Source organism: Cetorhinus maximus, unplaced genomic scaffold (genome assembly GCF_964194155.1).
Source record: "Cetorhinus maximus unplaced genomic scaffold, sCetMax3.hap1.1 HAP1_SCAFFOLD_2340, whole genome shotgun sequence".
NCBI lineage: Eukaryota > Metazoa > Chordata > Chondrichthyes > Lamniformes > Cetorhinidae > Cetorhinus > Cetorhinus maximus.
Genome location: NW_027598279.1, coordinates 7014 through 34548, shown reverse-complemented (window position 1 = coordinate 34548; position 27535 = coordinate 7014). Strand labels below are relative to the sequence as shown.

Below are 27535 nucleotides of genomic sequence, written 5' to 3'. Positions count from 1 at the left end.
CTGGTGAAAGAGGATGCCCCAGAGGGTTTGAGGACAGAATGAATTTGGCTAGAGCTAAGGAACAAAAAGGGCGCAATTACCTTGCTCGGTGTAGTCTATAGACCGCCAAATTGTGAGAAGGATGTAGAACAAATCTGCAGGGAAATTAGAGATGCAACATTATAGAGTAGTTATAATGGGTGACTTTAATTACCCAAATACAGACTGAGACAGTGGTACTGTAAAGGATGGAGAGGGGCAAAAGTTCCTAGATTGTGTTCAGGAGAATTTGTTCAGGAGAATTTCTACAGCAACATGTGTCCAATCCAACAAGAAAAGATGCACTATTGGACCTGGTTCTTGTAAATGAGATAGGCCATGTAGATCAAGTGTCAGTGGGGAAACATTTAGGAGACAGTAATCATTGTATTGTACGTTTTAGGAAGATAATAAAAGGACGATGGGCAATCCAGAGTAAGAATAATTAACTGGACGAGAGCCGACTTCGATGGGCAAGAATGGATCTGGGCCAGATAGACTGGAACGAAAAATTGGTAGGAAAATCTGAAACTGAACAATGGGCTACCTTTTTAAAAAAAAAATTGGTTTGGGCACAGTCAAGTTATATTCCATTGAAAGGGAAAGGCAGGGCAAACAAATCCAGAGCTCTCTGGATGAAAAAGGAGATTGATGTTAAGATAAAGAAGAAAAGTGCGCTTATGACAGCTGTCAGGTAGAAAATACAATTGAGAACCAAGAGGAATACAGAAGATTCAGAGGGGAGGTGAAAAAGCATATTAGAGAAGCAAAGAGGGATTATGAGAAAAGACTGGCAGCCAACATAAAGGGGAATCCCAAAGTCTTCTATAGACATTAGAAATAGTAAAAGGGTGGTAAAAGGAGTAGAGCGATCAGGGACCTAAAAGGGAATTTACACATGGACGAAGGGACCATGGCTGAGGTATTAAATTAATACTTTGTAACCGTTTCTATCAAAGAGGTAGATGCTACCCAGGTCATGGTGACAGACAAGGAAACCCTTTTCGCTAGAAGGGTTCAAAGCTGACACGGCGAAAGTGTTGAACAGACTGCCAGTACTTAAAGTTGACAAGGCATCGGGACCAGATGAGATGCATCCAAAGATATTGAAGGAAGTGAGAGTAGAAATTGCAGGGGCATGAGCCATAATCTTTCAATCTTCCCTAGACTCGGGAGGTGCCAAAGGACTGGAGAATTTAAGACATTACGTCCTTGTTCAAAAAAGGATAAGCCCAGCAATTACAGACCAGTCAGTTTAACTTCACTGGTGGGCAAGATTCTAGAAACAATTATTCAGGATAGAATGGAAAAATATGGGTTGATAAGGAAGAGCCAGCGTGGATTTCTAAAGGGAAAATAGTGTTTACCTAACTTGCTGGAGTTTTTTTTTTGAAGAGGTAACAGAAAAGGTCGATGAAGGTAATGCTGTTGATGTGGTGTACATGGACTTTCAAAAGGCATTTGACACAGTGCCCCAGAACAGACTTGCGAGAAAAGTTATTGCTCCTGGAATAAAAGGGACAGTAGCAATAGGGATACAAAATTGGCTGAAAAATAGGACGCAGAGTAATGGTCAATGAATATTTTTCGGGCTGGAGGAAGATTTGTAGTGGAGTTCCCCAGGGGTTGGTATTGGGACCCTTGCTTTTCCTGATATATATTATTGATCTAGATCTTCGTGTGCAGGGGACAATGTCAAAGTTTGCGGATGATAGGAAGCTTGGGAGTGTTGTGAACAGCAAGGAGGATGGTGTGGAACTTCAAGAGGACAAGTTGGTGGAGTGGGCAGATAGGTGGCAGATGAAGTTCAATGTGGAGAAGTGTGAGGTGATACATTTTGGTAGGAAGAACATGGACCGACAATATAAAATAAGGGGTGGAATTTTGAAGGGGGTGCAGGAGCAGAAAGACTTGGGTGAACATAATGTAAAAAGTAGGAGCAGGAGTAGGCCATTCAGCCCCTCAAGCCTGCACCTGCCATTCAATAAGATCATGACTGATCTGGCCCAGGCCTCAATTCCTCTTTCCATAACCCTCAGCTCCCCGATTATTTCAAAAATCTGTTTACCGCCTCTTTAAATATTTTCAGTGATCTAGCCTCCAGAACTATCTGGCGTAGAGAATTCCAGACCTTCACTACCCTCCTCAGAGAAGAAATTCCTTTGCATCTCAGTTTTAAATGAGTGCCCCCTTATCCTGTAACTGTCCCCTAGTTTGAGATTCCCCCACTAATGGAAACATCTTCTCAATGCCTACCCTGTCAAGCCCCCTCAGAATCTTGCATGTTTCAATAAGATCACCCCTCATTTGTCTAAACTCTAATGAATAAAGGCCTAATCTGTTTAGCCATTCTTGATAAGTCAATCTCTTCATCCCAGGAATCAACCTAGTGAATCTCTTTTGACCTGCCTCCAATGTCAGCATATCCTTTCTTAAATACAGGGACCAAAATTGTATACTCCAGGTGTGGCCTCACCAACACCCTGTACAGTTGTAACAAGACTTCCCTATTTTTAAACTCCAACCCCCTAGCCGTACAGGCCAAAATTTCATTTGCATTCTTAATTACTTGCTGCACCTGCATGTTAACTTTTTGTTTCATGCACGAGAACACCCAGATCTCTGTGCTGCACTTTTTTGGAGAGCCTCTCTATTTAAATAATTGTCTGTCTTTTGATTCTTCCCACCAAAGTGCATGACCTCACACTTGCCTACATTAAACTTCATCTGCCAAGATTTTGCCCACTCACTCAACCTGTCTATATCCCCTTGCAGATTCCTTATGTCCTCATCACAACGTGCCCTCCCACCTAAATTTGTAGGTCAGCAAATTTGGATACATTATATTCTGCCCCCTCCTCCAAGTCATTAATATAGATAGTAAATAATTGAGGCCCTAGGACTGATCCACTGGTTACACCTTTCCAACCTGAAAAAGACCCATTAATCCTGACCGTCTTCTGTGTGTTGACCAAACCTTAATACATGCTAATACATTACCCCAATACCGTGAGCTCCTATCTTGTGCAATAACCTTTTATGTGGCACCTTATCAAATGCCTTCTGGAAATCCAAATACGCTACATCTACCGGTCCCCCTTTATCAACTATATTTGTTATATTCTCAAAGAACTCTAGCAAATTTGTCAAACATGATTACCCTTTCACAAAACCATGTTCTCTTTTTGATTGTGTTAAGCTTTTCTAAATGTCCTGCTATTTCTTCCTTAATAATGGACTCTAGCATTTTTCCAACAACATATGTTAGGCTAACTGACCTATAGTTTCCTGTTTTTTGTCTCCCTCCCTTCTTGAACAGGGGCATTACATTAGCAGTTTTTCACTCTGCTGGAACCCTCCCAGAATCCAGTGAGTTCTGGAATATTTCGACCAATGCCTCCAACTATCTCTGCAGCCACTTCCTTTAAAACCCTTGGATACAGGCTATCAGGTCCTGGCGACTTGTTCTTTGGTCCCATTAGCTTGTCAAATACTTTGTCCCTCGTGATAGAGACTGTTACAAGATCTTTCCTCCCATTAGCTCCTTGCTTATCTGATATCTTTGGAAGGTTTATAGTGTCCTCTGTGAAGACCAATGCAAAATATTGGTTTAAACTGTGTGCCATTTCCCTGTTCCCAGTTATCAGTTCTCCAGTTGCACCCTCCGTCGGTACCGCACTCACTTTAGCTACTCCTTTTCCTTTTATATACCCGTAGAAGCTCTTGCTGTTTGTTTTTATATTTCTTGCCAATTTACTTTCATAATCAATTTTCTTCTTCTATTAGCTTTTTAGTCATCTGCTGCTGGTTCCTTAAAAAAAAAATTCCCAATCCTCTGGCCTACCACTAGTTTTTGCTGCTTTGTATGCCTTAGCTTTTGATTGGATACTCTCCTTGACAGCCTTTTTTTTAACCACAGGTGGTATACATCCTTCTCATCGAGTCTTTCTTTTTGACCGAGATAAATTTTTGCTGAACGTATTGAAATACCTGCTTAAATGTCTGCCACTGCTCATCCGCTAACCTTCCCCTTAGTCTATTTTCCCAGCCCACTTTAGACAACTCTTTCTTCATACCACTGTAATTGCCCTTATTTAAGTTGAGGGTACTGGTTTGAGACCTGAGTTGCTCGCCCTCAAACTGAAATTGAAATTCTACTATTTTGTGATCACTATCCCCTAGAGGTTCCTTAACTACAAGATCTCTTATTAATATTACCTTGTTACACATTACTAGATCCAAAATAGACTCTTCCCGGGTAGGTTCTGCACTGTATTGCTCTAAGAACTGATGCACTCTACAAATTCGTCTTTCATGTTACCCCTGCCAATCTGATTTGTCCAAGTCAACTTGCAGATTAAAATCACCCATGACAATTGTATCACCCTTCTTGCACGCCTCCATTATTTCCCAATTTATACTTTGTCCTATAGTGAGGCAGTTCTTCGGGGGGCTTCTTCCCCTTGCTGTGCCTTATTTCTACCCAAACTGATTCCACATCCCGATCTATGCCACCTATATCACTACTCACCACCACAGTGATACCTTCCTTTATTAACAAAGCTACCTCACCTCCTTTTCCTTTTTTGCCTATTTTTCCAGAACGTTGAATACCCTTGAGTATTGAGTATCCCAATGTTGGTCACCCTACAACCACATCTCTGTAATAGCTATCCAGTCATATCCATATATTTCTATTTGTGCAGTTCACTCATATATCTTGTTACAAATGCTGCATGCATACAGATAAACAGCATTAAGCTTTGACTTGTGACCATTATTACACATTCTGGTTCTAATTTCTGCTGCACTCTTCTGCTATTTTCTGCCCCTTCCTGTCACACTTTGATTATCATTCACCTCTTCACTACCCTGCACCTCTGCTCTCTTTCTTTTTGATTTTTTTAAACTTCCCTTCAATTGAACCCCCCACCCCCAACCACCACTAATTAGTTCCAAGTCCTATCGACAACCCTAGTTATATGATTTGCCAGGACACTGGTCTCAGCATGGTTTAAATGAAGCCCCTCCCAATGGAACAGCTCTCTCCTTCCCCAGTACTGGTGCCAGTGCCCCATGAATCGGAACCCATTCCTCCCTCACCAATCTTTGAGCCATGCACTTACCTCTCTAATCTTATTTACCCTACACCAATTTGCATGTGGCTCAGGTAGTAATCCGGAGATTATTACCTTTGTGGTTCCGTTTTTTAATTTAGTCCCGAGCTGCTTGTCCCTCAGCAACCCTCTTTCCGTCCTCCCTATGTCGTTGGTACCTATGTGGTCCATGACAACTGGTTCCTTCCCCTCCCACTCCAAGTCTCTCTCCAGCCCAGAAGAGATGTCCTTAACCTTGGCACCAGGTAGGCAACACAGCCTTTGAGACTCTGTCTTTGCTGCAGAGAACAGTATCTATTCCCCTAACTATGCTGTCCCCTATTACTACTACATTTTTTTCTCTCCCCGCTTGAATGGCGCTCTGTATCACTCTGTACTGTGGTCAGTTCGCTCATCCTCCCTGCAGTTTGTGCCCTCATCCACACTGGGAGCAAGCACCTCATACCTATTGACAACGGTACCGGCTGAGACTCCTCCAAAGCTAAATTCTGGATCCCCATACCTGCCTCACTCGTAGTCACACCTTCCTGTCCCTGACCACGGATCAAATTTGATGTAAGTAATCTAAGGGGTGTGACTGCCTCCTGAAACGGTGTCCAGGTAACTCTCCCTCCCCCTGATGTGTTGCAGTGTCTGCAGCTCGGACTCCAGCTTAACAACTCTGAGATGAAGTTCTTTGAGCAGCCAACACTTGCTGCAGACGTGGTCACCATAGATCGCACTGGCTCCCACGTGCTACAGCTGCAACACATCGCCTGCCCAGCCATCTCTATTCTATTTGATTAATTTGGATGTTAAATATTTTTAAAATGAATTTCTTAACTGTACTCTTCAGCTGTAATAACGTCTCCTGATTTAAACCACTTGGCCAATCAAAAGAGTCACGGAAGAGATACCCACCAATCACCTATTTGATTTCCTGTGATTCCACACTCTGGCAGGTAGAAACACAGGTAGAAACAGGATGAACGTGCTCTCTGCGGCCGGCTTTTATATCCTGCTGCTGCGCTTCTCACGCAGGTCCGCTGTCCGTGTGCTCCCTGCTCTCCTCTTGCTGTTTTAAACTGTAAAAATCCTGGCTCTCCTCTTGCTGTTTTAAACTGTATATGTGCATAGAAGGTGGCAGGACAAGTGGAAAGAGCAGATAATAAAGCATATAGCATCTGGGCTTTATTAATAGGGGCATAGAGTACAAGCGCAGGGAGGTTATGCTGAATTTATATAAGTTGCTCGTTAGACCTCAGCTGAAATGTGTATAGTCCTGGTCGCCACATTATAGGAAGGATGTGAACACATTCGAGAGAGTGCAGAAGAGGTTTACAAGAACAGTTCCAAGGATGAGAAACTTCAGCTATGAGGATAGATTGTAGAGTTTGGGACTTTTCTTGGAGGGAAGAAGGCGGAGGAGATTTGATAGAGATATTCAAAATCATGAGAGGGCTGGACAGAGTAGATAAGTTGTGCATGCTCGTAAAAGGATCAAGAACGAGACGGCACAGATTTAAAGTGATTTGCAAAAGAAGCAAATGTGACGTGAGAAAAAACTTTTTCACCCAGTGGTTTGGTTCTGGAATGCACTGCCTAGAAGTGTGGTGGAGGCATGTTCAATCAAGGCATTCAAGCGGGCATTAGATGATTGTTTCTATTCAAATAATGTGCAAGGGTATGGGGAAAATGCAGGACAATGGCACTAGGTCATTATGCTCATTTGGAGAGCCAGTGCAGACACGATGGCCGAATGGCCTCCTGTGCCATTAAAATTCTGTGATTGAAGGATAAATAATGGCCAAGGCACCACAGATAACTTCTCTACATTTCAAAATAGTTCCATGGGTTATTTTACATCTACCTGGGAGGGTAGATGGGGCAAAAACAAAAATAGTTGGAAAAACTCAGCAGGTCTGACAGCATCTGTGGAGAGGAAGACAGAGTTAACGTTTCGAGTCCGAATGACTCTTCATCAGAACTTCATTCGGACTTGAAACGTTAACTCTGTCTTCCTCTCCACAGGTGCTGTCAGACCTACTGAGTTTTTCCAACTATTTTTGTTTTTGTTTCAGATTTCCAGCATCCGCAGTATTTTGCTTTTATCTTAGGGTAGATGGGGCCTTTGTTTAACATCTCATCCAAAAGATGTCACTTCTGACAGTGTAGCACTTCCTTACCCTTAGTACTACACTGGAAATGTCTGCTTTGATTTTTGTGCTCAAGTCCTGGAGTAGGACTTGAACCTGGAACCTTGAAATACCAATATCAATGCAGTATTGGTATACTTTACTCCATTATGCTTGGAATATTATGTCATATCGGCTTTACTATAGATTTCGTTTGAGCAATTTTATATTGACACTTAATAGTTAGAATGAGTGTCTATTGTACTAATAGAATTCTTAAATTGGGATAAATCTTGATCTTTGGTTGAAATAAAATGAACAAAACTTGTAGTGCTGCTAAAGGTCATGGGTAGATAGCTGGGTTTCCTCTGAAGTGAGCTTTGTCGAGCGTATCGAGTGTATCTTTGTGATACCTGACACTTGTCAGCTCAAACCTGGATATTGTTCAGATTCTGCTACAGGGTGGTATATGTTTCGTCAGCATCACACCTGATCTTGGATGGAGGAAAGATCATTGATGCAGCTGAAGGTGGTTGGATTAATGATGCTTTCCTGAGGAAACACTCCAGTTACGCCCTGGCACTGTGATGATTGCCTCTGACTACCACATTCATCTTTCTGTTATGAAGAATGGGAGCCCATAGGAACAGATCAGTGCATGCTCAGCATAGATTAAAATATTCCCAGCAGAAGAGTATAAATTGTAACAGTAAACCCCTCGTATGTAATGGATACTGTGGATTTGAATTTGAATTTCTGATGCGTGTGTTGTCTTGTCTTTGGAAGGTAGATTGTAAAGTAGTGAAATGAGACACACAGTGTATTTGTAAACCAACAATCTGTAGCTTATTTTACTTGGAACACAAATTAACAAAAATACAGTTTTCCAGCAAAATGCACCCATGAATAATCGTTCTATGAGAGAGGATTGTAGAACATAACTTAAACAAGTGTACACCTCTTGATTTTGAAATGGCCTTTGATAGAGTGAACTGGTTCAAACTAATGAGTTTGACAACATTCCTGCCTCTGAGTCAAGATAGTGGGTTCAAGTCCCACGCCAGGACTTGAGCATGATGATCAAAGCTGACGCTCTAGTGTAGTACTGAGGGAGTGCTGCACAGCTGGAGGCACCATCTTTCAGATGAGATTTTAAACCAAGACCTGTCAAGTGGGCATAGAAGATCCCATGGCAGTATTTCCAAGAAGTGCATGGAGTTCACCCTGTTGTTCTAATCAATATTTATCCCTCAACGTGACAAAAACAAGTTATCTGGTTATTATCACATTGCTGTTTTGTGAGAGTTTGCTGTGCACAAAATTGCTGCTGCATTTCCTACAGTACACTTCAAAAGTACATAATTGACTGAAAAGTGCTTTGGGGTGCCCTGTGGTTGTGATGGGCACTTTATAAGTGCAGCTTTTTTATCTGTGGATTGGAGAGAGAAACTTGATTAAAGGCTTTGTATATGGGAGCTTGGTATCTGTACTACTTGTTTTAACAAACATGCAGAAGCAATGTATGGAGAAAGTAGAATGAATGAGCAGCAGTTCTTGTTAGCCTGAATGCCACAACAATGGATAATGAAATGATCATCAATGTGGGTAAGACCAAAATTCTGAAGGTATTTGGAGTGCAGGTGAAATTGAGTTTTAATAAATGTACAGTTTGATCTGAGAAATGTAATGATTGATGCCAGGTGCGTAAAGGAGGTGACAGCTAGAATTACAATGGGAAGAGTTGCATTAATGAAAGGAAGATAATGCTGACTGGACGATTTGAATAGACAACTGAAGCATTTGATATGGAGTGGTGCTGAAATATGCTTGCTAAGTGAAGAGGTGGTCAGTTTTCCAAAGAGCTTTTGAGATGTGAGTTTAGAGATGCATGGAAAAAAGCAGATAAATAAACTAATGGTGTTCTCAATGTACTAGAAAAAAACAGGAAAAGGCAAATTAGATGTGTGTTGGGAGAGAATGGAATTTTGAAAGTGGTATTAGACTAATGGAAGGAAAAAGACCAAAAGGAAGAAAAAGGAGGATGCTGTTCAATCACCTGAAGAATGGAAAATCACATGGAGAAGACCAAAAGACATACGAGCAGAAATTAGGCCATTCGGCCCATCGAGTCTGCTCTGCCATTCAATCATGGCTGATAAGTTTCTCAACCCCATTCTCCTGCCTTCTCCCCGTAACCTTTGATCCCCATACCAATCAAGAACCTATCTATCTTGGTCTTAAATACACTCAATGACCTGGCCTCCACAGCCTTCTGTGGCAATGAATTCCATAGATTCACCACTCTCTGGCTGAAGAAGTTTCTCCTCATCTCTGTTCTAAAAGGTCTTCCCTTTACTCTGAGGCTGTGCCCTCGGGTCCTAGTCTCTCCTACTAATGGAAACATCTTCCCCACGTCCACTCTATCCAGGCCTTTCAGTATTCTGTAAGTTTCAATCAGATCCCCCCTCATCCTTCTAAACTTCATCGAGTATAGACCCAGAGTTCTCAAATGTTCCTAACATGTTAAGCCTTTCATTCCTGGGATCGTTCTCGTGAACCTCCTCTGTACCCTCTCCAGGGCCAGAACATCCTTCCTGAGATACAGGGCCCAAAATTGCTCTCAATATTCTAAATGTGGTCTGACCAGAGCTTTATAAAGCCTCAGCAGCACATCCCTGCTTTTATATTCTAGTCCTCTCGAAATAAATGCCAACATTGCATTTGCCTTCCTAACTACCGACTCAACCTGCAAGTTAACCTTAAGAGAATCCTGGACTAGGACTCCCAAGTCCCTTTGCACTCCAGATTTCTGAATTCTCTCCCCATTTAGAAAATAGTCTATGCCTCTATTCTTCCTACCAAAGTGCATGACATCACACTTCCCCACGTTGTATTCCATCTGCCACTTCTTTGCCCATTCTCCTAATCTGTCCAAATCCTTCTTCAGCCTCCCCGCCTCCTCAATACTACCTGTCCCTCCACCTATCTTTGTATCATCTGCAAACTTAGCCAGGATGCCCTCAGTTCCTTCATCTAGATCATTAATGTATAAAGTGAAAAGTTGTCCCAACACTGACCCCTGCGGAACTCCACTAGTCACCGGCCGCCATCCTGAGAAGGACCCCCTTATCCCCACTCTCTGCCTCCTGCCAGACAGCCAATCTTCTATCCATGCTAGTACCTTGCCTCTAACACCATGGGCTCTTATCTTACTGAGCAGCCTCCTGTGCGGCATCTTGTCAAAGGCCTTCTGGAAGTCCAAGTAGATAACATCCATTGGCTCTCCTTTGTCTAACCTACTCGTTACCTCCTCAAAGAATTCTAACAGATTTGTCAGGCATGACCTCCCCTTGATGAAACCATGCTGACTTTGCCCTATTTTACCATGCACTTCCAAGTATTCTGAAATCTCATCCTTAATAATGGACTCTAAAATCTTACCAATGACCAAGGTCAGGCTAATCGGCCTGTAATTTCCTGTCTTTTGCCTCACTCCCTTCTTAAACAGGGGGTACATGAGCGATTTTCCAGTCCTCTGGGAACCTCCCTGACTCCAGTGATTCCTGAAAGATCACCACTAACGCCTCCACTATCTCTTCAGATATCTCCTTCAGAACTCTGGGGTGTAATCCATCTGGTTTACAGAACTGAAGCAAAGAAAACTAGTTTAGAGAGAGGAGAGCTGAGCAGACCATGGGTGACGCTCCTTGTGCAATGTAATTTCAGCACTTTTTGGAATCCAATTACAACATCCCTAAACCAGCTGTCTCCTAGATTTCCTGTCACAGGCTACACATGTTCAGACAGCAACCTGGAATCCCTTCCAAGATGGAGCTCTATATGTCTGTCTGCCTCATATTTTCATTTTACAAACAGTCCTTATTTTTTATATAATGTCATTAACCCAAGATGGGTATTCCCATGTTAATTTGAAATGCAAGGAGACCATCTAAGTTGTTGGTTGAAGACTTTCCTTGAGGATATGACCATTTGCTGTTTGCCCTGCAGCTTACCCTATTGTCTCAAAGCCACAGTAATATGCATAAATACCATAGTTTGATGGCTGTTTCCTTGGGGAACTTCTTAATTCTAAATAGTTTTAATCTGGGAGTGGACCTCCTTGTAAAATAAGTGTGTTAAGTGTATCAATAACATAATCCAATATAAATTAAACTAGCATTCCTTCCTGGCCAAATCAAAGCCCCTAAGATACTACAGTAACTTTTAAGATAGACAACATTTCTTGTATTATTACAGTAGAAGCTGTACTAGTCTGAAATAAATTGGAAGTCCCAAATTAATAAACTTGAATTCAGATAATTAAAACTTCTTTGATATCATCCTTCCCCACCCCCATCAATATTTCCTGGATTTGAATAACAGTTGGCCATGCACAACTGAACATATTAGTTCAAAAAATACTACAAATGCTGAAAATCTGAAATAAAAACAGAAAATGCTGGAGATACTCAGCAGGCCTGGCAGCATCTGTAGAGAGAGAGTGAGAAAAATAAAGTAAACATTTCAGGTCTGTGATCTTTCATCAGAACTGGGAAGTTAGAAATGTTTAAATGTTAAATTAGATTTTAAATTGATTAAATGGGGAAGTGTGGGAAAAAGAACAAGGAAGGTCTCTGATAAAAGTGAAAGGGGAGAGACATTAAATAACAAAAGAATTGGTGGAGCGAAGCCAGAGGAGTAGTAATGGGACAAGTAAAGGAACAAAAGGTATGTCCAGATGAGGCGTGACGGCAGAATAACAAACAGCTGCCATCCAAAAGAAAAAATGAGAAAAACAAGATTCATCAAAACATGCAAAGAAAAGTAAATGGGGAGCAGATTAGCCTGAAAGTGTTGAACTCAAGGTGCCATCCAAAAGGCCACAAACACTTCATCCAAGTGAAATGGTTATTTGCGTGTCCTTTCAATTTAGTATAATGTATTCTCTGCTCACAATGCGGCCTCCTTTAATTGGGGAGACCAAATGCAGATTGGGTGACTCTTTAGGGGAACCTACGTTCTGTCCCCAAGCATGACCCTGAGCTTCCTGTGGCGCCTGCATTTTAATTCTCCACCTTATTCTCACACACATCTCTGTCCTCGGCCTACTGCAGTCTTCCAATAAAGCTCAACGCAAGGTCAAAGAACAGCATCTCTCTCTTTTGATTAGGTACATTACAGCCTTCTGGACTCAACATAGAGTTCAACAATTTTTGTTGAACTCTATTATTTCCGGAATATTATATTGGCTTTACTGTCTTTGCTTCCGGGCTGTTCGTTATTCAGCTGTTCACGTCTCTGGGCACATCATTTTTTTTCTATACTTGTCCCATTACTACCCCTCCAGCTCTGCCCCACCATTCTTTCATTGTTTAACGTTCCCCATCTTCTGCTCAATCACAGACCTTTTTTGTTCTTTTATCACCCTTTCCCATTTGGTATGTTTAAACCCTATTTCATTTCTAACTTTTCCTTGGTTCTGATGAAAGATCACAGACCTGACATGTTAACTCTGTTTCTCTCTCCGCAGATGTTGTCTGATCAACTGAGTATTTCTAGCATCTAGCATTTTCTGTTTCTGAACATTAGTTATATTATTCAGAAGCAGTTTGTCTCTCCATCCCCAAACTTTGCAGTTTCTTCGTAACGTTTGTATGCAGTCAAGATTCTGACTGGAGATTTTTTAATCCCCTTATGATCTAGTGACTCAATTAAAGGGCTCCTTTTACAAAGCAGGAACAAGACTGCTTTCATTTTTCAGACACGTGATCTCTCCCAAATTAGATCTGAGACCAAAAATAATCAAAGGCTTGTGAATACCTGGAAACTCTTCCATAAAACGTGGAGGTTAGAGCAATTGAAAATTTCAAACAGAGGTGTTTGTTAGATAAGGCTATTAAAGATTATGGAACTACTGCAAGTAGATGGCAGTTAAAATACAGATCAGCAGTGATCTGAATGAATGGAATACACCTGTTCCTATAAATCATACTAAATTGATATTTGTCACTCTTTAATTAGAGGAAAAGAAACATAGAATCACTTTCCAAAATGTAAACTTAATCAAAAAGTGATTAAATTTCATTAGTACTAATGGCTTGTGAAAGCTGGTAGGATTACATCAGACTATTCTGCCAGATCTCTTTGTGCAGTCATGGACCAAGGACTTTTGCATTGCACAGCCTTCCTCCATCTGGTCACATCGCTACTTTAGCTCAAGATATATATGTGGAGAGTGCTGACATCACTTTCACATGCTGAAGAATTGTAGGTGCCATCAGCAATATACCATGAACATCTGCATTCTCAGTGATGGCTCAGGCCAGCATGTGAGTTTAAAAAAAAAGTCAAGACATTCTTAGCATACTGGGACAAATCAATTAAGTGAACATTCAACTGTACGAAACAGTTGGGCATATATTTATCTTGTCTCTTCACATAAAATTGTAGATTCCCACTCATTTTCTCTCCAGTGCAAACTTTAAAATCTAAGACGACCACTTAAACTGAAGTACGTGCAATCTGACTCGGTCCTTTTACTGATCAATGCAAAGCTATAATCACTGCATCCTCAGGCTGTTGCCTGTGCACTGAAATACTCACCGCAGCTCTCGCAACATAATTTTATTATTGAAGACCTGTGGCCACCAATTTGACTCTTATCATTAAGCCTTGGTTGGCAGCCAAACTCGCTATACTAGGTTAGAAACTGGTTCTTTGCCCTCTGTCATATTGGCATAGGACCACCTTTGAAATTATACAGATGCTGCATTGCACTTATCAGTGTTAAATAGATTACTAATCTTTGACAATGGAAAAACTTTCCAGTTTAATTTTTCATAACTGCAACTAAATTAGGAACATAAGAACAGGAATAGGCCATTCAACCTGTCAAGCCTGCTCCACCATTCAATTAGATCAAGATTGATCATCTACCTCAGCACCACTTTCCTATCTCCATATCCCTTGATGTCATTAGTCTCCATTCTGTCTAGAACATGTTCAATGATTGAACTTCCACAGCCCTCTGTGGTAGAGAATGCTAAAGATTTGCCACCCTCTGAAGAAATTCCTCCTCATCTCCAGTCTTATCCTGAGATTATGTGCCCTGGTTTTAGACTCACCAGAAGGATCATCTGCATCCACCCTGCCACACTCTTTAAGAATTTTCTAAGTTTCAGTGAGGTCACCCATGATTCTTCAAAACTCTAGGAAATAGAAACCCAGCCTCCTCAATCTCTCCTCATAAGACAATCCTGCCATCCCAGGGATTAATCTAGTGGATCTCTGTTGCACTTCCTCTATGGCAAGTATATCCCTCCTTAGTTAAGGGGCCCAAAACTGTATACAGTATTCCAGTTGTGGTCTCACCAAGGCGCTACATCTTTACTCCTGTACTCAAGTCCCCTTGCAATGAAGGCCAACGCACTATTTGTCTTCCTGATAGCATGCAGGTGCAGCAAGCAAACTTTTACTCATGAACAAAGATGTCCAGGTCCCTTTGGCCACCTACACTTCCGACCCCTCTCCATTAAATACTCTGCCTTTTGGTTTTTTTTCTAACAAAGTAAATGTGAGGTTATTCATGCACGTTATATTCTATCTGCCATGTTCTAACCCATTCACTTAGCCTGTCCCGCTCCCCTTGAAGCCTCCCTACATCATCCTTACAACTTGCATTCCCACTCAGTTTGGCGTCATAACCACTATTTAACCCCGATGAACATCTGAGAACAACTTTCCTTCAGAGACAATACCCTAAAAGTTAATAATTAACCTTTATCTGCTATAATGTAATGTATGTTTGCTTTGCAATACAAGGACAGTTGACAGAAAATCAGCATTAATCCTGTACTAACTATTAAGACTATAGAAGTTTAAAAATTCCATGCAAACATAAAAGGTGCACTTTTGATATAGTGACATCACCTCACTGACGTTTTGGGTAAAGTGGGGAATAGGTTTTGGTTCATAGAAGATGTGCTGTTTCTCTGCTGGTATTAATTTCTTGCTTGCACAGATAAAATTAATTCCCAGAGCATGCCTGGTGAAGTAACCATAGCAGAGCAAACTTGCTCTGTGAATTTTTCTGGTCAAGGTATGAGGGAATTAGGTCCGTTAGACCCCATAGGTCATTAGTTCTTAACTTAAAATATCATGAGCTGCATTTTATTTGAATCTGTAGTCTTGCCAATCAGAAAGATAAGCCAGATATTCCCCTCCTGCCCCTGCCTGGAATTGGTTTGGGAATAAGTAAAATGAGGCCCGTGGAGCCAGATTTTTAAGCTTGCCCTCCATTCCAGACCCACGCTATCGTCCCCTAGTTGGGAAACGTGTTGGTTCACGACCTCACATGCAGATGCTGTGACATTGGGGTCGCATTATAAAGTTTTTCTATTCATGGTATGTGGGTGTTGCTGGCAAGGCCAGCATTTGTTGCCCATCCCTAATTGCCCTTTGAAATGACCTAGCAAGGTTATTTCAGGGGGCATTTAAGAGTCAACCACATTGCTGTGGGTCTAGAGTCACATGTAGGCCAAACCAGGTAAGGATGGCAGGTTTCCTTCCCTAAAGGACATTAGTGAACCAGATGGGTTTTTGCAACAATCGATAATAGTTTCATGGTCACTATTACTGAGACTAGCTTTATATCCCAGATTTATTACCTGAATTCAAATTCTGCCAGCTGCTGTGGTGCGATTCAAACCCATGATCCCAGAGCATTAGCCTGAGTCCAGTGACATTACCATTATGCCACCATCTCCATCTTTCCCTGGGGGAAATTTGAATTTCGTCCCCCATGGTATTTTCAGGAGGGATTTGGAAGTGTTATGGCAGAGTGAATGGTAAATACTAAACCGCTCAAATCCCAGAGGGAAACTTGAAACAACTGCCATAATTGTTTTGCAATTTGTATATTTGTTTCAAGATGCATGCCTTGAATTCAGTAGTAATAAGTCTACCGAGTCTTAGAGGCTTTTTACAAAACTAAATTAAAAATTTATTAATGAAAGAAATAATTTTAAGCATATACGTAGGTCTACAAATTACTACTATGATAACTCCTAGCTCCCCTAATTAATCTGGCTCCCAGTTACTCCCCCGTTAAGGCAACAATAAAAACAAAATAGATTTTAACAGACCCATGCAAAGCACCCAATACCCTGGACAGGGATATTCACAGTGAATTCTCTTAGCTTCAAGTCACATAGGCAGCAGCTTGATACATAGAGGCTGGAGGCTTTTCACACTTGTGTAAGAAGGTGGCATTCTAAAATCCAACATAGCCTTCTTTCCTACATACATATTTTCCCCTTTGAATGCAAATTTCATTGTTTCAACATGTCCCTTTCTAATAATCTTTCATAGTACCAATTTTATCAGTAAGCTTTGGGGAAAAATAGGCACACTGGCTTCTTCTGGCTAGGTGTAACATTTCACCCTCTCCTTTGAAGTTCAAACTACCCTGGCTTATCTTAAAAATGCGAATTTTCCTTTGCACCCCACATTAAAACTTCAGCCATGTTTACTTATTTAGCATTTCAAACCTAGCTTCTCTTCTGATGCATCAAAGCCTTCAGACCAGCTGTCTTTAATTCAATGAAGGCACACACCTGCCCACCGCCCCACCTCTACTTTACAATAACCCCAACAACATTATGAAAATTATATTTTCATGACAGGAAGCTTGTGGGAACCCTACCAGGTAAATCAGTTCATGATCTTTGGGGGAAACCTGCTGAAGAGTCAGGAACCTTTTTACAGGCAAGCTTAAAAGGCCTTGCCAATGCCTCTTCACATTCCCTCTGCCGCCACATCCTCCCCCCCACCGCCACCCTGAGCATCCTCCATGCCCACTCTTGCAGTATCTACTATGTACAGTATCAGTGAGTCATATAGTAAGTGAGGAGCCTTTGAAATGCTCCTGAAACAGACAAAATAAACAGAAACACACTTTTTGAAAATCTCCTTTGGGGATGGGGGGAAAAACTGTTCATCTTACTACCTCAAAAGCACCATTCAAACACAGCTATTCATAGTATCAATAAATAAAGCTTTAATCCTCTTAATCTTGTCCAAATAAACAGAAATTTAAAAAACAGATCAAAGAACTTATTACAAAATAACTTAATAGAACCTCAAAGCTGCCAGTCAAACAAAGCTAGCACTCCCCTTTTAATCTGTATAAACAGACCCCTGCTGAGCCAAGTCCATTATCCATTCTTGGAGCTCGGCCAAGCATTCGTGAGACCATCTGGGGGGATAAATAAGTCTGGCCATCTGTTCAAACTGCTTCTGATACAGTTGCTAGATGGCCTCATTATGAAGGCTTGATTGAACTCAAAGCATAGCTAATAGACTCATCTCAGGAAGGACCTGTTTGCACAGCTTGAAAGGGAGTGTTTGATTGACAGCTTTGAGCTTGTGGTAAGTTATTTGTGGTATTTCAATGGTTGTCGGTTTGTTTGAATAATAAGACAATTAAAGCTTTATTCATTGATACTATGAATGGCTGTGGTTGATTGACACTTAAAGATGAGCAGTTTTTTTCAAAGGAGATTTTCAAAACCTGACTGTTTATTGTGTCAGTTTCATGAGTATTTCAAAGACCCGCCAATGGCTTATTCATTCTGTACATAGTGGATATTGGAACTGTGGGTATGAAGGATGCATGGGGGCAATGGAAGGGTCATTGTGGGGGTGGGGGGTAGGGTGCGGTGGGGGTTGTCTGAGGGCTTAGAGGGCCTAACTATGTTATAATTAGAGGGCACTAGCTATGTGCGAGACTGGGCTGAAGTGCCAGTTAACAGGGGGTCCTTCTAATCTGTTAGCTTTGCTATTCACCCACCTTCATTCCCACTTCTGCCCTGGCCCGCCTAGGGAGGTGGCAGGCTGACCCTAGCCCGCACCCAACACCTAGAGATCAAAACACCGGATGAGTGGGCTGACTTTTAGAAGTCAGGGCTGTGATGTTGGGAAATGGCCTGACTCATGGTACCTGAACTGAAGGTGACAATCAGGCTCAAGATGTCAAATGTACAATTGATTAGAACTCCTGAATCAAAATTTGTAGATTCAAGCCTCGCTCCAGATCTTGAGTGCAAAATTATTGCTGAAGCTTCATTTGCAGTACTGCGAGCTGTATTTTCAGATGTTATCTTTCCAATGAGATTTTAACTCAAAGCTCTCTACTTCTGAAAGTGAGCTTGCAAGATGCTTTTGCACTATTTGAAGGTGACCTGAGAGATCTTTGCATTATGGCCACTATTCTTTCAGTATCAAGTACTACCAAAACAATTTGGTTGTTTGTGGGCCCTTCCTGTGCACATTAGCTTATAGTATTTGCTTAAGTGATTATACTAAGATTTTTTTTATTTGTGGAGTCCTTTGGGACATTCTGAGGGCAGGTTCTTTCTTAATCTTGGATCTGAAGGTTTTCTCTAGGATTGAAGTTTTGCTTAACCATATATCTCAAATGTTTCTTGGCAGTGGTATTGCTTCAGCAAAGGTTGAAGTATGTAAACTAGTTTGAATAATCCTCTGTTTCTTTAATCTTAATTTTCAACTGTCTTCAGAATTTTAATTATTTTTGTTATATGTAGAAGCCATCAATTGTGTTATAAATCATTGAAAGCTTTTAGTGGTTTGTATTAATACTTAGTTTGAAATTGAGAATGTTTGTTTGTTTGTTTGTTTGTGTCAGATCATACAACATTCCAGGATGACTTAAAAACTATTCAGAGCTGGTGCTGTGTACTTCAGTATCTCATTGGTAGATTTATATTAAGTACATTTCAACAAGGCTGAGTTTATGTTCGTACTGTGTGCTTAGATTACCTAATGTTTCTTTAAAGCTTTACTGCAACACTTTGTGAAAGTTTTTATATACGTATTGGTTTTCCTGTGGTGACTCGGGCAGAAGCAGCAGTGCGGAAGTCTTGTGGGTATTTATTCTTTCTCAGCATTTCTGCTTGAATCTGGGCAAAGGGCCAGTGCGCACAAATTGGATATCAGTAATGCATATCTCCCGTTCCTTCAGTGATCTGTAGTCTTGTCTACCGGAAGTCGGTTGGGTTTTTATTCCGAAAATGCCAGCTGTTCTTAAGCGCAAATATCCAACTTAGCCTTTCCATTTTATCTTCAGTTATCACTCTCTCGACGAAGGTTGTCATTTAATACACATTGCTTCTATAAATAACTGTAAAAATGTTAGCTTCAGGCCCTGATTTTACCAAACTGTTTAAACATAGGAGAATACTTATATGCAGCAGAATTTCATCATTTCACTTGGGTATCAGCAAACAGGTACAAAGTTAATATTTTTGAGGAAAGAAATATGGGTTTATGTTTTATTACATTGATCACTTAAACTTGTGAAATGAAGTAATTTTTAGTGTGATGTAAATATTATTGGGTAAATTTTGAGTGTAATCCAAGGTTCTATCATTTTCTTTTTTGTCCTATTTGTTTCAGTTTATAAATAATTTGTACTGTAACTTTCTGCAGTTAACACTAACACTGTCCTCTGCAAAATATTGAATTGTGTGTTACCATGTTCTAGAAAAAGTATATGCTTGTAATGCTTTATGAATCATATACTGATTGCTTCCCCCTCATGTATTACTTTCTGGGAAGAATTGGGTGCCTGCCTTCTTGTTGAGCTGCCTTGGCTCCTAAGTCAAAAATACATTTTTTTTTAAACCCAATTTTATATCTCTGCAATTTATGAAGTAGTTAAAATGAAATTTATGAAGTAGTTAAAATGAAGTAATCTTTAGCTAGTTGTTCACCTTTTTATTGTGTGACTTTTCCTCATGATGATCATTAAGCTCATTAGAGAAGGGCAAAGCTGTGAAGAGATTTAAACATGGGGATGAGAATTTTAAATTAGAAGTGTTGGTTAGCCAGGAGTCATTGTAGTTCAGCAAGCAAAAGCGTGATGGGTGAAAGAGACTTGGTGTGAGCTTGGATCACTTCCAATTTATGGAGGATGGGAGATGGGAGGCCAGTCAGACTATACACTGGTACAGTTGTATCTCAAAGCATGGGATGACGATTTCGGCAGCAGGGTGGATTCAGATCTTTGACACCTAGAATCAATCATGTGGTTCTTCATTGCACTACATCCAGTTCTTGACTGTCTCGCTAACGAGGCTTGGATGGTGAGGATTATTCTGACCTGTGTCCTATAAAGTTTGGTTATGATTTTCTATGATGTCGTCTAATATTTTTTCAACATAGTTAAACTGTCTATTGTCTTTGCTGCATTATTTGAACATGTTAGCATTGAGTCATCCACTAGGAATCTCTCTCAACTTTCTATAAATAATTAAATATTGTAAGGTGGAAATAGGAAATCTTTCTGATGGAGAACATATGGGTTGGAAGTTGAGCTCTGGATCAAAGACAATGGTTTTGATCATCCCATTGTTTTCAGGTCAGCTAGGGCTAGATATTGGACAATCTGACTGATAACAAAGGCAGTGGAGTAGTAGAGTGAGGTGGTGGCGGTGAGAGTGCTTGGGATTCTTTAGTGTACATGCAGAATTTGGCATTGTCTCTCCTTGGCCTACTCATGTCTCAATGCCCCCCGTTTACACCATTCAGAGTACTTTGGGAGACTTGAGGTAGTAATGTAGAGACTGGAAGAGATTCTCTGACTATGACTGACTGGATAGAACCAGGTGAAGAATGGTCCCACTCAGCTCTTCAATGGAGAAGGGGTGACGGGTAGATGGTGTGACCAACTGTGTCCAAGGCCACAGACAGGGATGAGGAGGGATATCGTGTCAGGGTAACAGTCATAGGGTATGTTAATTATGACTTTAGGGCCGTTGAGTATTGTGGTATAAACCAGACTTGGGAAAAATTCAAACGTGGAATTGTGGGAAAATGGGCATGAGTTTGGGAAGTCAGAATAGTACAAAGGACTGGTTGAGAAGAGGTTCATATAACTTATGTGACCCTTTCTAACTAAAAAATGGTAAGGAAAGTTTGTAGGGACGAACATGTAAAGGGACGAACAGTTACGAACAGCTTGTTGAATATTACAATATAAATCAAATGTATGTATGAATTAGGATTAGATGTATTGTTTCTGACAATTTTGAGATGCTATAGAAAGCTATTTAGGGTAAGCACCTATCTTGCGATAGGACAATAAAGGTAAGAAGTGATTGAGGTAGTCCTGCAAAGTAAAATGCTTAGATTGTATAAAATTATTGAAGTATTTTTGTTGGAATATAGTTCAATTTAAAAGGTCAGGATAAGGCTGGTTCATTTCAATATGCAGTATTGCTTATAGTTTTGAGCAGTAATCAGATGTACTTTAAAAACTATAATCTTTTACAATTGCAATATTCTGGTAGTATGTGAAAATATTTGCCAAATGTTTACAATGGTCAATGGTTCTATGGTGTATACTTTTAATGAGTTCTCTAAACTGACCTCAAATCTTGCAACATTGGTTGCTAACTAAACAACAACTCTTGATCCTTCCAATTGAGCTGAGCCATATTGACCAGGAAAGGTCCAGGCTCATTGTAGCATCTGTACTGAGTTAACAGGTCTTAACTGGGGTAGATAAACTCAGACTCAGTGCACTTGAGTTAGGGATGATAAAATTAATCCGGATTCCCACTTATCTCTATCAAGCATTCCGTGCTGTAAGGGAAATGCATGGGGATCAGATGAGAACTGGTGAAGCTGTGATATGGCCTATGGCTGAGTACTTGAATATTCAACCAAGGTGTGTGGATGAATAATGGTCACTGGGAAGAGATACCAGAGAGGAGGGACATCAAGAGAAAGAGCTTTTTTTTTGCTGAAAGTTTGGGAGAGCATTTAGGGTTGAAATTCAAACAGTTCTAAACTTCAATTTGATGTTGTCTAACTTAGCCTCCTCCCTGTTTTTTATCCTTAAGCTACTGTTTCGCTTATTTTTCAGAAGAATTTTCCTACCTTGCTAAACACGGCTTTACATTATTTTTTTCTTCCAGACATTATCATCAGCCGTTGTTCAAGTATTTGCAGCAGAGCGCAGTTCTCATTGGACAAAAAAATGCTGCGGAGTTGCCTGCCTTATCAAAGACAATCCACAAAGGTCTTACTTCATCCGAGTATACGATATAAAGGTAAGGGCATTTGCGAACCATGTTGACACACAAGCTTTTAATCCTGAGATTTGAGTTCAATATCTTCCAGATGAGTGATAGAAATTTAGATATCCTCGAACTTCAGCCAAGTAAGTCATGACTCTTGGTTTGCATATCAAAATTGCTCATAAGTAGGTGATCCCAACATGAATAAGGAAGGTCATTCAGCTATTCTCTTGTTGTAAAAAACCATGAGAGGCACGTTATTATCCTGTGTTTTATACATGGATTACTGTGTGAAGAATTATTACATGGCAATCCTAAATTTACCTTTTACTAGTTGAATCTCTCTCTTTATCCAGTTCTCACTATTTGAAATAACATTCTGAAATACCATTTCCTCAACTATCTTATAAAGCTCTATGATTATTAAATGCCTCATTACCACGGTGAAAAGCCTAACCCTTTAGCCTTTCCTCATGATTCCGATCTTTTGATACCTAGAATCAATCATATGGTTCTTCATTGCATTACATCCAGTTCTTGACTCTCACTAACGAGACCTGAATGATGAGGATCATTCTGACCAGTGTCCTATAAAGTTTGCTTATGACTTCCTATGACATGTCTTTTAATATTTTATCCATGTAATTAAACTGTCTATTGTCTTTGCTGTATTATTTGATCATGTTAACATTGAGTCATCCACTAAGACTCCAGGAATCTCTCTAACTTTCTATAAATAATTAAATATTCATGGAATGTGTATTTATCTTAGTGCTTCACCCTATCTGAATTAAATTTCATCCACCATTTTTCCACCATAACTTCTGAGCTGACTCATCTATTTCCATCCCCATTGTATCACCCGGAAACTTGACAACTCTTACATTTAATTTTCTGAATATCCATTTATTAAAACTAGAAATAGTAGTCCCCCACTGAACCTTGATTACCCTAATCTTTATTTTCCCGTCCCCATAGTGCTGAGAGTCTTCTAAAGACTGCTTTTTGTTTTGCGCTGATCAGCCAATTTCTCTTTTCTGCTAAAAGCAAAAAACTGCGGATGCTGGAAATTCAAAACAAAAACAAAAATACCTGGAAAAACTCAGCAGGTCTGACAGCATTTGCGGCGAGGAACACAGTTAACGTTTCGAGTCCATATAACTCTTCACCAGAACTCTTTTGCTATTTAGCCTGAAGCCCTAATGCCAATGGCCCTTTCTGTGGAACTTTGTCAAACGCCTTTTAGAAGATATACCACATTGTAGGGCTTCCCATACCCATTTGGATTGTTGGGGAAGTTAATCAAAGATCAGGCAGGACTTTTATGGGTTCTATGGAGCTTTTCCTTCTGAATCCCTGTTGATTCTTGTTTACTACATTGGAGATAATCCTCTGGTTTTCTCCTGATAATTGATTTCATGCTTTCATTCTATATTGAATAAAGACCAATTGTTTTGTCTTTTTTAAATATGGACATGTATCAGCTTGTCAATCTACTACTACCTCCCTAGTGTCAAGTTATTTCATAATCGCACCTTGGATCTCCTCCCAAGTACCTCACATTAGTGTTGGATAAACGTTAATCTTTAGGGATTTGTTTTGAGTCCTCCTAGCCTGTTTGGGATTTACATCTTATTTGTATCAAAATCTGATTTTAATCAAGTTATTTATTTGGGGAGGGCATGTCCTCCCTTATGAATACTTAGGTATTCATTCTTTTGTATTTTTATTTATTCTTTTGTATTTTACTTAATTTGCATCTTTTCAGATTTTCAACTCTGACTGCCCTCTTACTTTAGCATTGAGAATTGTTTAGCCTGTTTTAGCCTCTGCTGCTTTGCTTTCCCCCAGAATATACCTCTGGTCTTCTGGGCACCCTTATAGCACCATTCTGTTTTTCTTTATCTGAATGAACCCCTTCCTTTCTGCTGGATTTGTAGAGGTCATTATCCCTCTTCACTACTTTTAGGCTAACGCTTCTTTCTTCTGAGTTTATTAGTTTGGGGATGTACTTATTCTGTATGCATAACATACACTTATTAGTTTTTCCCTTATTTTAAATTGTTATTTCTGACCCCGGTCTTTGATATCTCACGTCTCTTCCCAATGCAAGATGGCCATCGATACTCCCTCTGCGTATGCACACTGGTCAATGCTCGCGCGAAAGCCAATGATGTCACTTGCTGCGCCCATCTCATTACTTGAAGAGTGTATGCATTTGATTTATTTAACCGCAGTAAGCCAGTGATGTTGCGCAGATTGTTAACATTGGGACCCTGGGAGAAGCAGCAACTAGGAATTATTTACTTAAAGATGCTGCTTTAGACATGGTGTTGTCCGCACATATTTCCCTGTACGTTTCCAGTGTTTATGCAACATATAGTCTGCAACCTTAATTGCAGAGCTGATTCTGACCTGGCAAAACCTGGTTTTATTGCCCTGCTGCCAGGGATGGGGAATACTAGTTAAAGAAGCAGAAGTTGTAAAATACTGCCCTACAACTCCAGTAACTGCTAAGTATCTCTGCTCCTGACCACTTACATTATTGTGCACGACAATGTAGTAACGGAGTAAAACACCAGAACTGCACATGCATGATGTTGGCAACAAACGTAGCCTTTTCCAAACCTGCTTATGTAGTGCTTGTTATCCCTCGGGTGCTATGACTTCAATTTGCTATAAGCTTTCTGCGTCATTGGTGAATGCCAGGTCAACATGAGTACTGTCTCATGTGACTTTCTTGACAAACTGGAGTATGAAACGTTCATGCATTATGTTTATTTGCTAACTCTGAATTACTTCCATCTTCCATTAAAGCAACTGACGTTCCTGTTCCCCTGTATCCTTTTCTCTCCATGGAGCAAATTGCTTCTTTTCATGCTGACCTGGAGCATAACCTAAATGTAAGCTTGAGCTTTTTTTCCTTTTATTTGTGCTATCTCAAAATAGGAGTTCACTTTGTAGTTAGCCACCTCCCACAGGATCAACTTCACTTAACCTTCAAAGAGTCCCTGACTACACATCACCTTATCTGTCCACTGTCATTTCTTGAATACTCTATACTTGTGAATATTAAACTCATTTCATCATGTTTCAGTTCCCATTACATCATATTTCATTATTGCTCCAATGCTTCCAGTTCTGCCATCTTATTTCTAGCCCTTCTAACACCTTAGTACTGATTTGCTTCCTTTTGTACCTCTGTTTACATTTTTTGGTCTCTGTTTTATCTGCGTCTGTCTCTGGGTTTCATTGTCTTCACCCACTTGTTCTACCCTGCAATCCATCCGCCTGGAATTCAGTTTCCTCCTCGAATCAGTGTTCTAAAGTCACTTCATTTCTTCTTGGTTTTGGTGAATCTTATCCTAATTAGCTGTTGTGAAAATTGAAAAGTTGCCCAGGTTGGAGCTGTTGTGGGGACAGAGAAGAAATGAATCAGATTGTACACAAAGGAGAAAAAAGGTTTTGTGTGCATGCTAATATAAGCCATGATGCTGGCTACTTAGTAGAAGTTTGCAATTGATTGTTGTGGGGGAATGCTATTTTTCACCTTTCATGCTCCCAAAAATTTGCTAAATTAAACCTTGTTCCACCTTGCAATGGATTGGCCTTATTTTTTTCCTACCCAAGTGAAGGCTCTCGTTTGCTTCAGACCACAAGTCGTACAGGTGAAATCAGTGGTAATGTTTCCATGAAGAGTAAGCTTGCCCTCCAGGTTCATGCAGTATCACCGTCACAGAAACATCAATGCTATTTTATACTTGCAAAATTTTCAATTGATCAAGATCACAATCTTAGTTGGCATCAAATGTTGCTAAATGAGCATGAATGTCTGAAACCTGTATGGGCAAGAAGTCGGCTCCATTTTAAGCACTATTTTCAAACCAATTTTTTACTTATGAAATAAGATCCAATGCCTTTGTAACTCTTTTCGAGTCGAAACAATAACCAATGCCTTTGTACTTGCACTTTATCTGATCTAAGCTAATGGGTGCCAACAGTGCCATTACTGAAACTTTCTTCAGTTGTGTATAAAACTACTTTAGGTGCTGTGCTCTTAAACATTGATTTATTTCCAATAAGCCTCTTGTGTGACAAACATTCTCTGCTTGAAAGTAAGTACTACCAATTGCTCAGTGCATGAATGAGAGATATTAGCCATCTGAGCAGTTGACTGATATGTTTGGTTTGTATGTGTACAATACAATGAAATGTCATCAGTCTCTTTGCTACTGCATGTGCCAATATGGATCTGAGGGTTCCCATCACGTACTGCAGTAATGCACTTCAGAGTTTAAAACTATCTGAATGGCGGGAGCAAAAAACCAAAATATCAAACTTTGCTACTCCGTTTCTCTGCATGCCCATAATTTGGTCATCATGGCACACTCCTTCTTGGTATCTTTTCCCTTCCACCAGTGACCCACACAAAAAAAATCAGAAATGTGCTAGTGTGTTCAGTCTGTGCCTCTGCTCAGTTTTGTTTCTAATTTCCTACCAAAAACCTTCCTGCCCATCTCTCTTGGCATTGCCAGTGAGTCTTAATTCTACTGTACACTGAATTGTTCCATTGCATTTAAACAAATGCACATTAAACAAACTATCTAATTTGTGCAAAATTTCTGAAGAAATTTGAAGTAATTTTGCAATGAGGGCAGAAGGGGAAGGGTGTCTGCAGCACCAAGTGATGGCCACATTAAAACAATAAGTCTTGGAAACAGGCAGTAGGTCAGGGACAATCTGTTGAGAGAAATGGAGCTAGTGTTTTAGTTCTGATGAAAGGTCATTAAACTGCAGCATTAACTCTTGTTTTTCTCTCCACAGATGCTGCTGAGTGTTTTCAGCAGTTTTTGTTTATTTCAAGTTCCTAGCATCCACAGTATTTTGCTTTTTTAGAAAATATACCAACTTTATTAGCATTTACCATCTTTGATTCATGCTAACTTGGATTTAAGATTATAAAAGTGACAAAGCTTCAGATATCCAGAGGAAATTTTCAATTAACCAACGAGTCCTTGTTCTCAAATTAACATTTAACCAATTTTTGTTTCTATCATAGGATGGGAGACTAATGTGGGAGCAGGAAATGTACAACAATTTTGTTTACAATCAGTCTCGATTATACTTTCATACTTTTATCGGTGATGTAAGTTATTTTATCGTTTTACTATGTAGTCTTGTGACA

The 27535-nt window shown here is 40.2% G+C and overlaps 1 protein-coding gene across 2 annotated transcripts; it reads left to right on the top strand.

The window, feature by feature from the left end:
• The first annotated feature begins 420 nt into the window (after nucleotides 1–420).
• On the top strand, nucleotides 421–27535 carry LOC144677239 (uncharacterized). Of its 2 annotated transcripts, XM_078537425.1 has the most exons (4): nucleotides 473–533; nucleotides 18954–19037; nucleotides 22249–22383; nucleotides 27410–27535. In XM_078537425.1, exons 1-4 carry the CDS (start codon nucleotides 488–490, stop codon nucleotides 27493–27495), a joined length of 351 nt encoding a protein of 116 aa, XP_078393551.1. In that variant the 5' UTR covers nucleotides 473–487; the 3' UTR covers nucleotides 27496–27535. The 2 variants fall into 2 exon arrangements, 1 of the variants encoding a protein (XP_078393551.1); XR_013575585.1 differs by lacking the exon at nucleotides 18954–19037 and having other exon boundaries at nucleotides 421–533; nucleotides 27410–27530.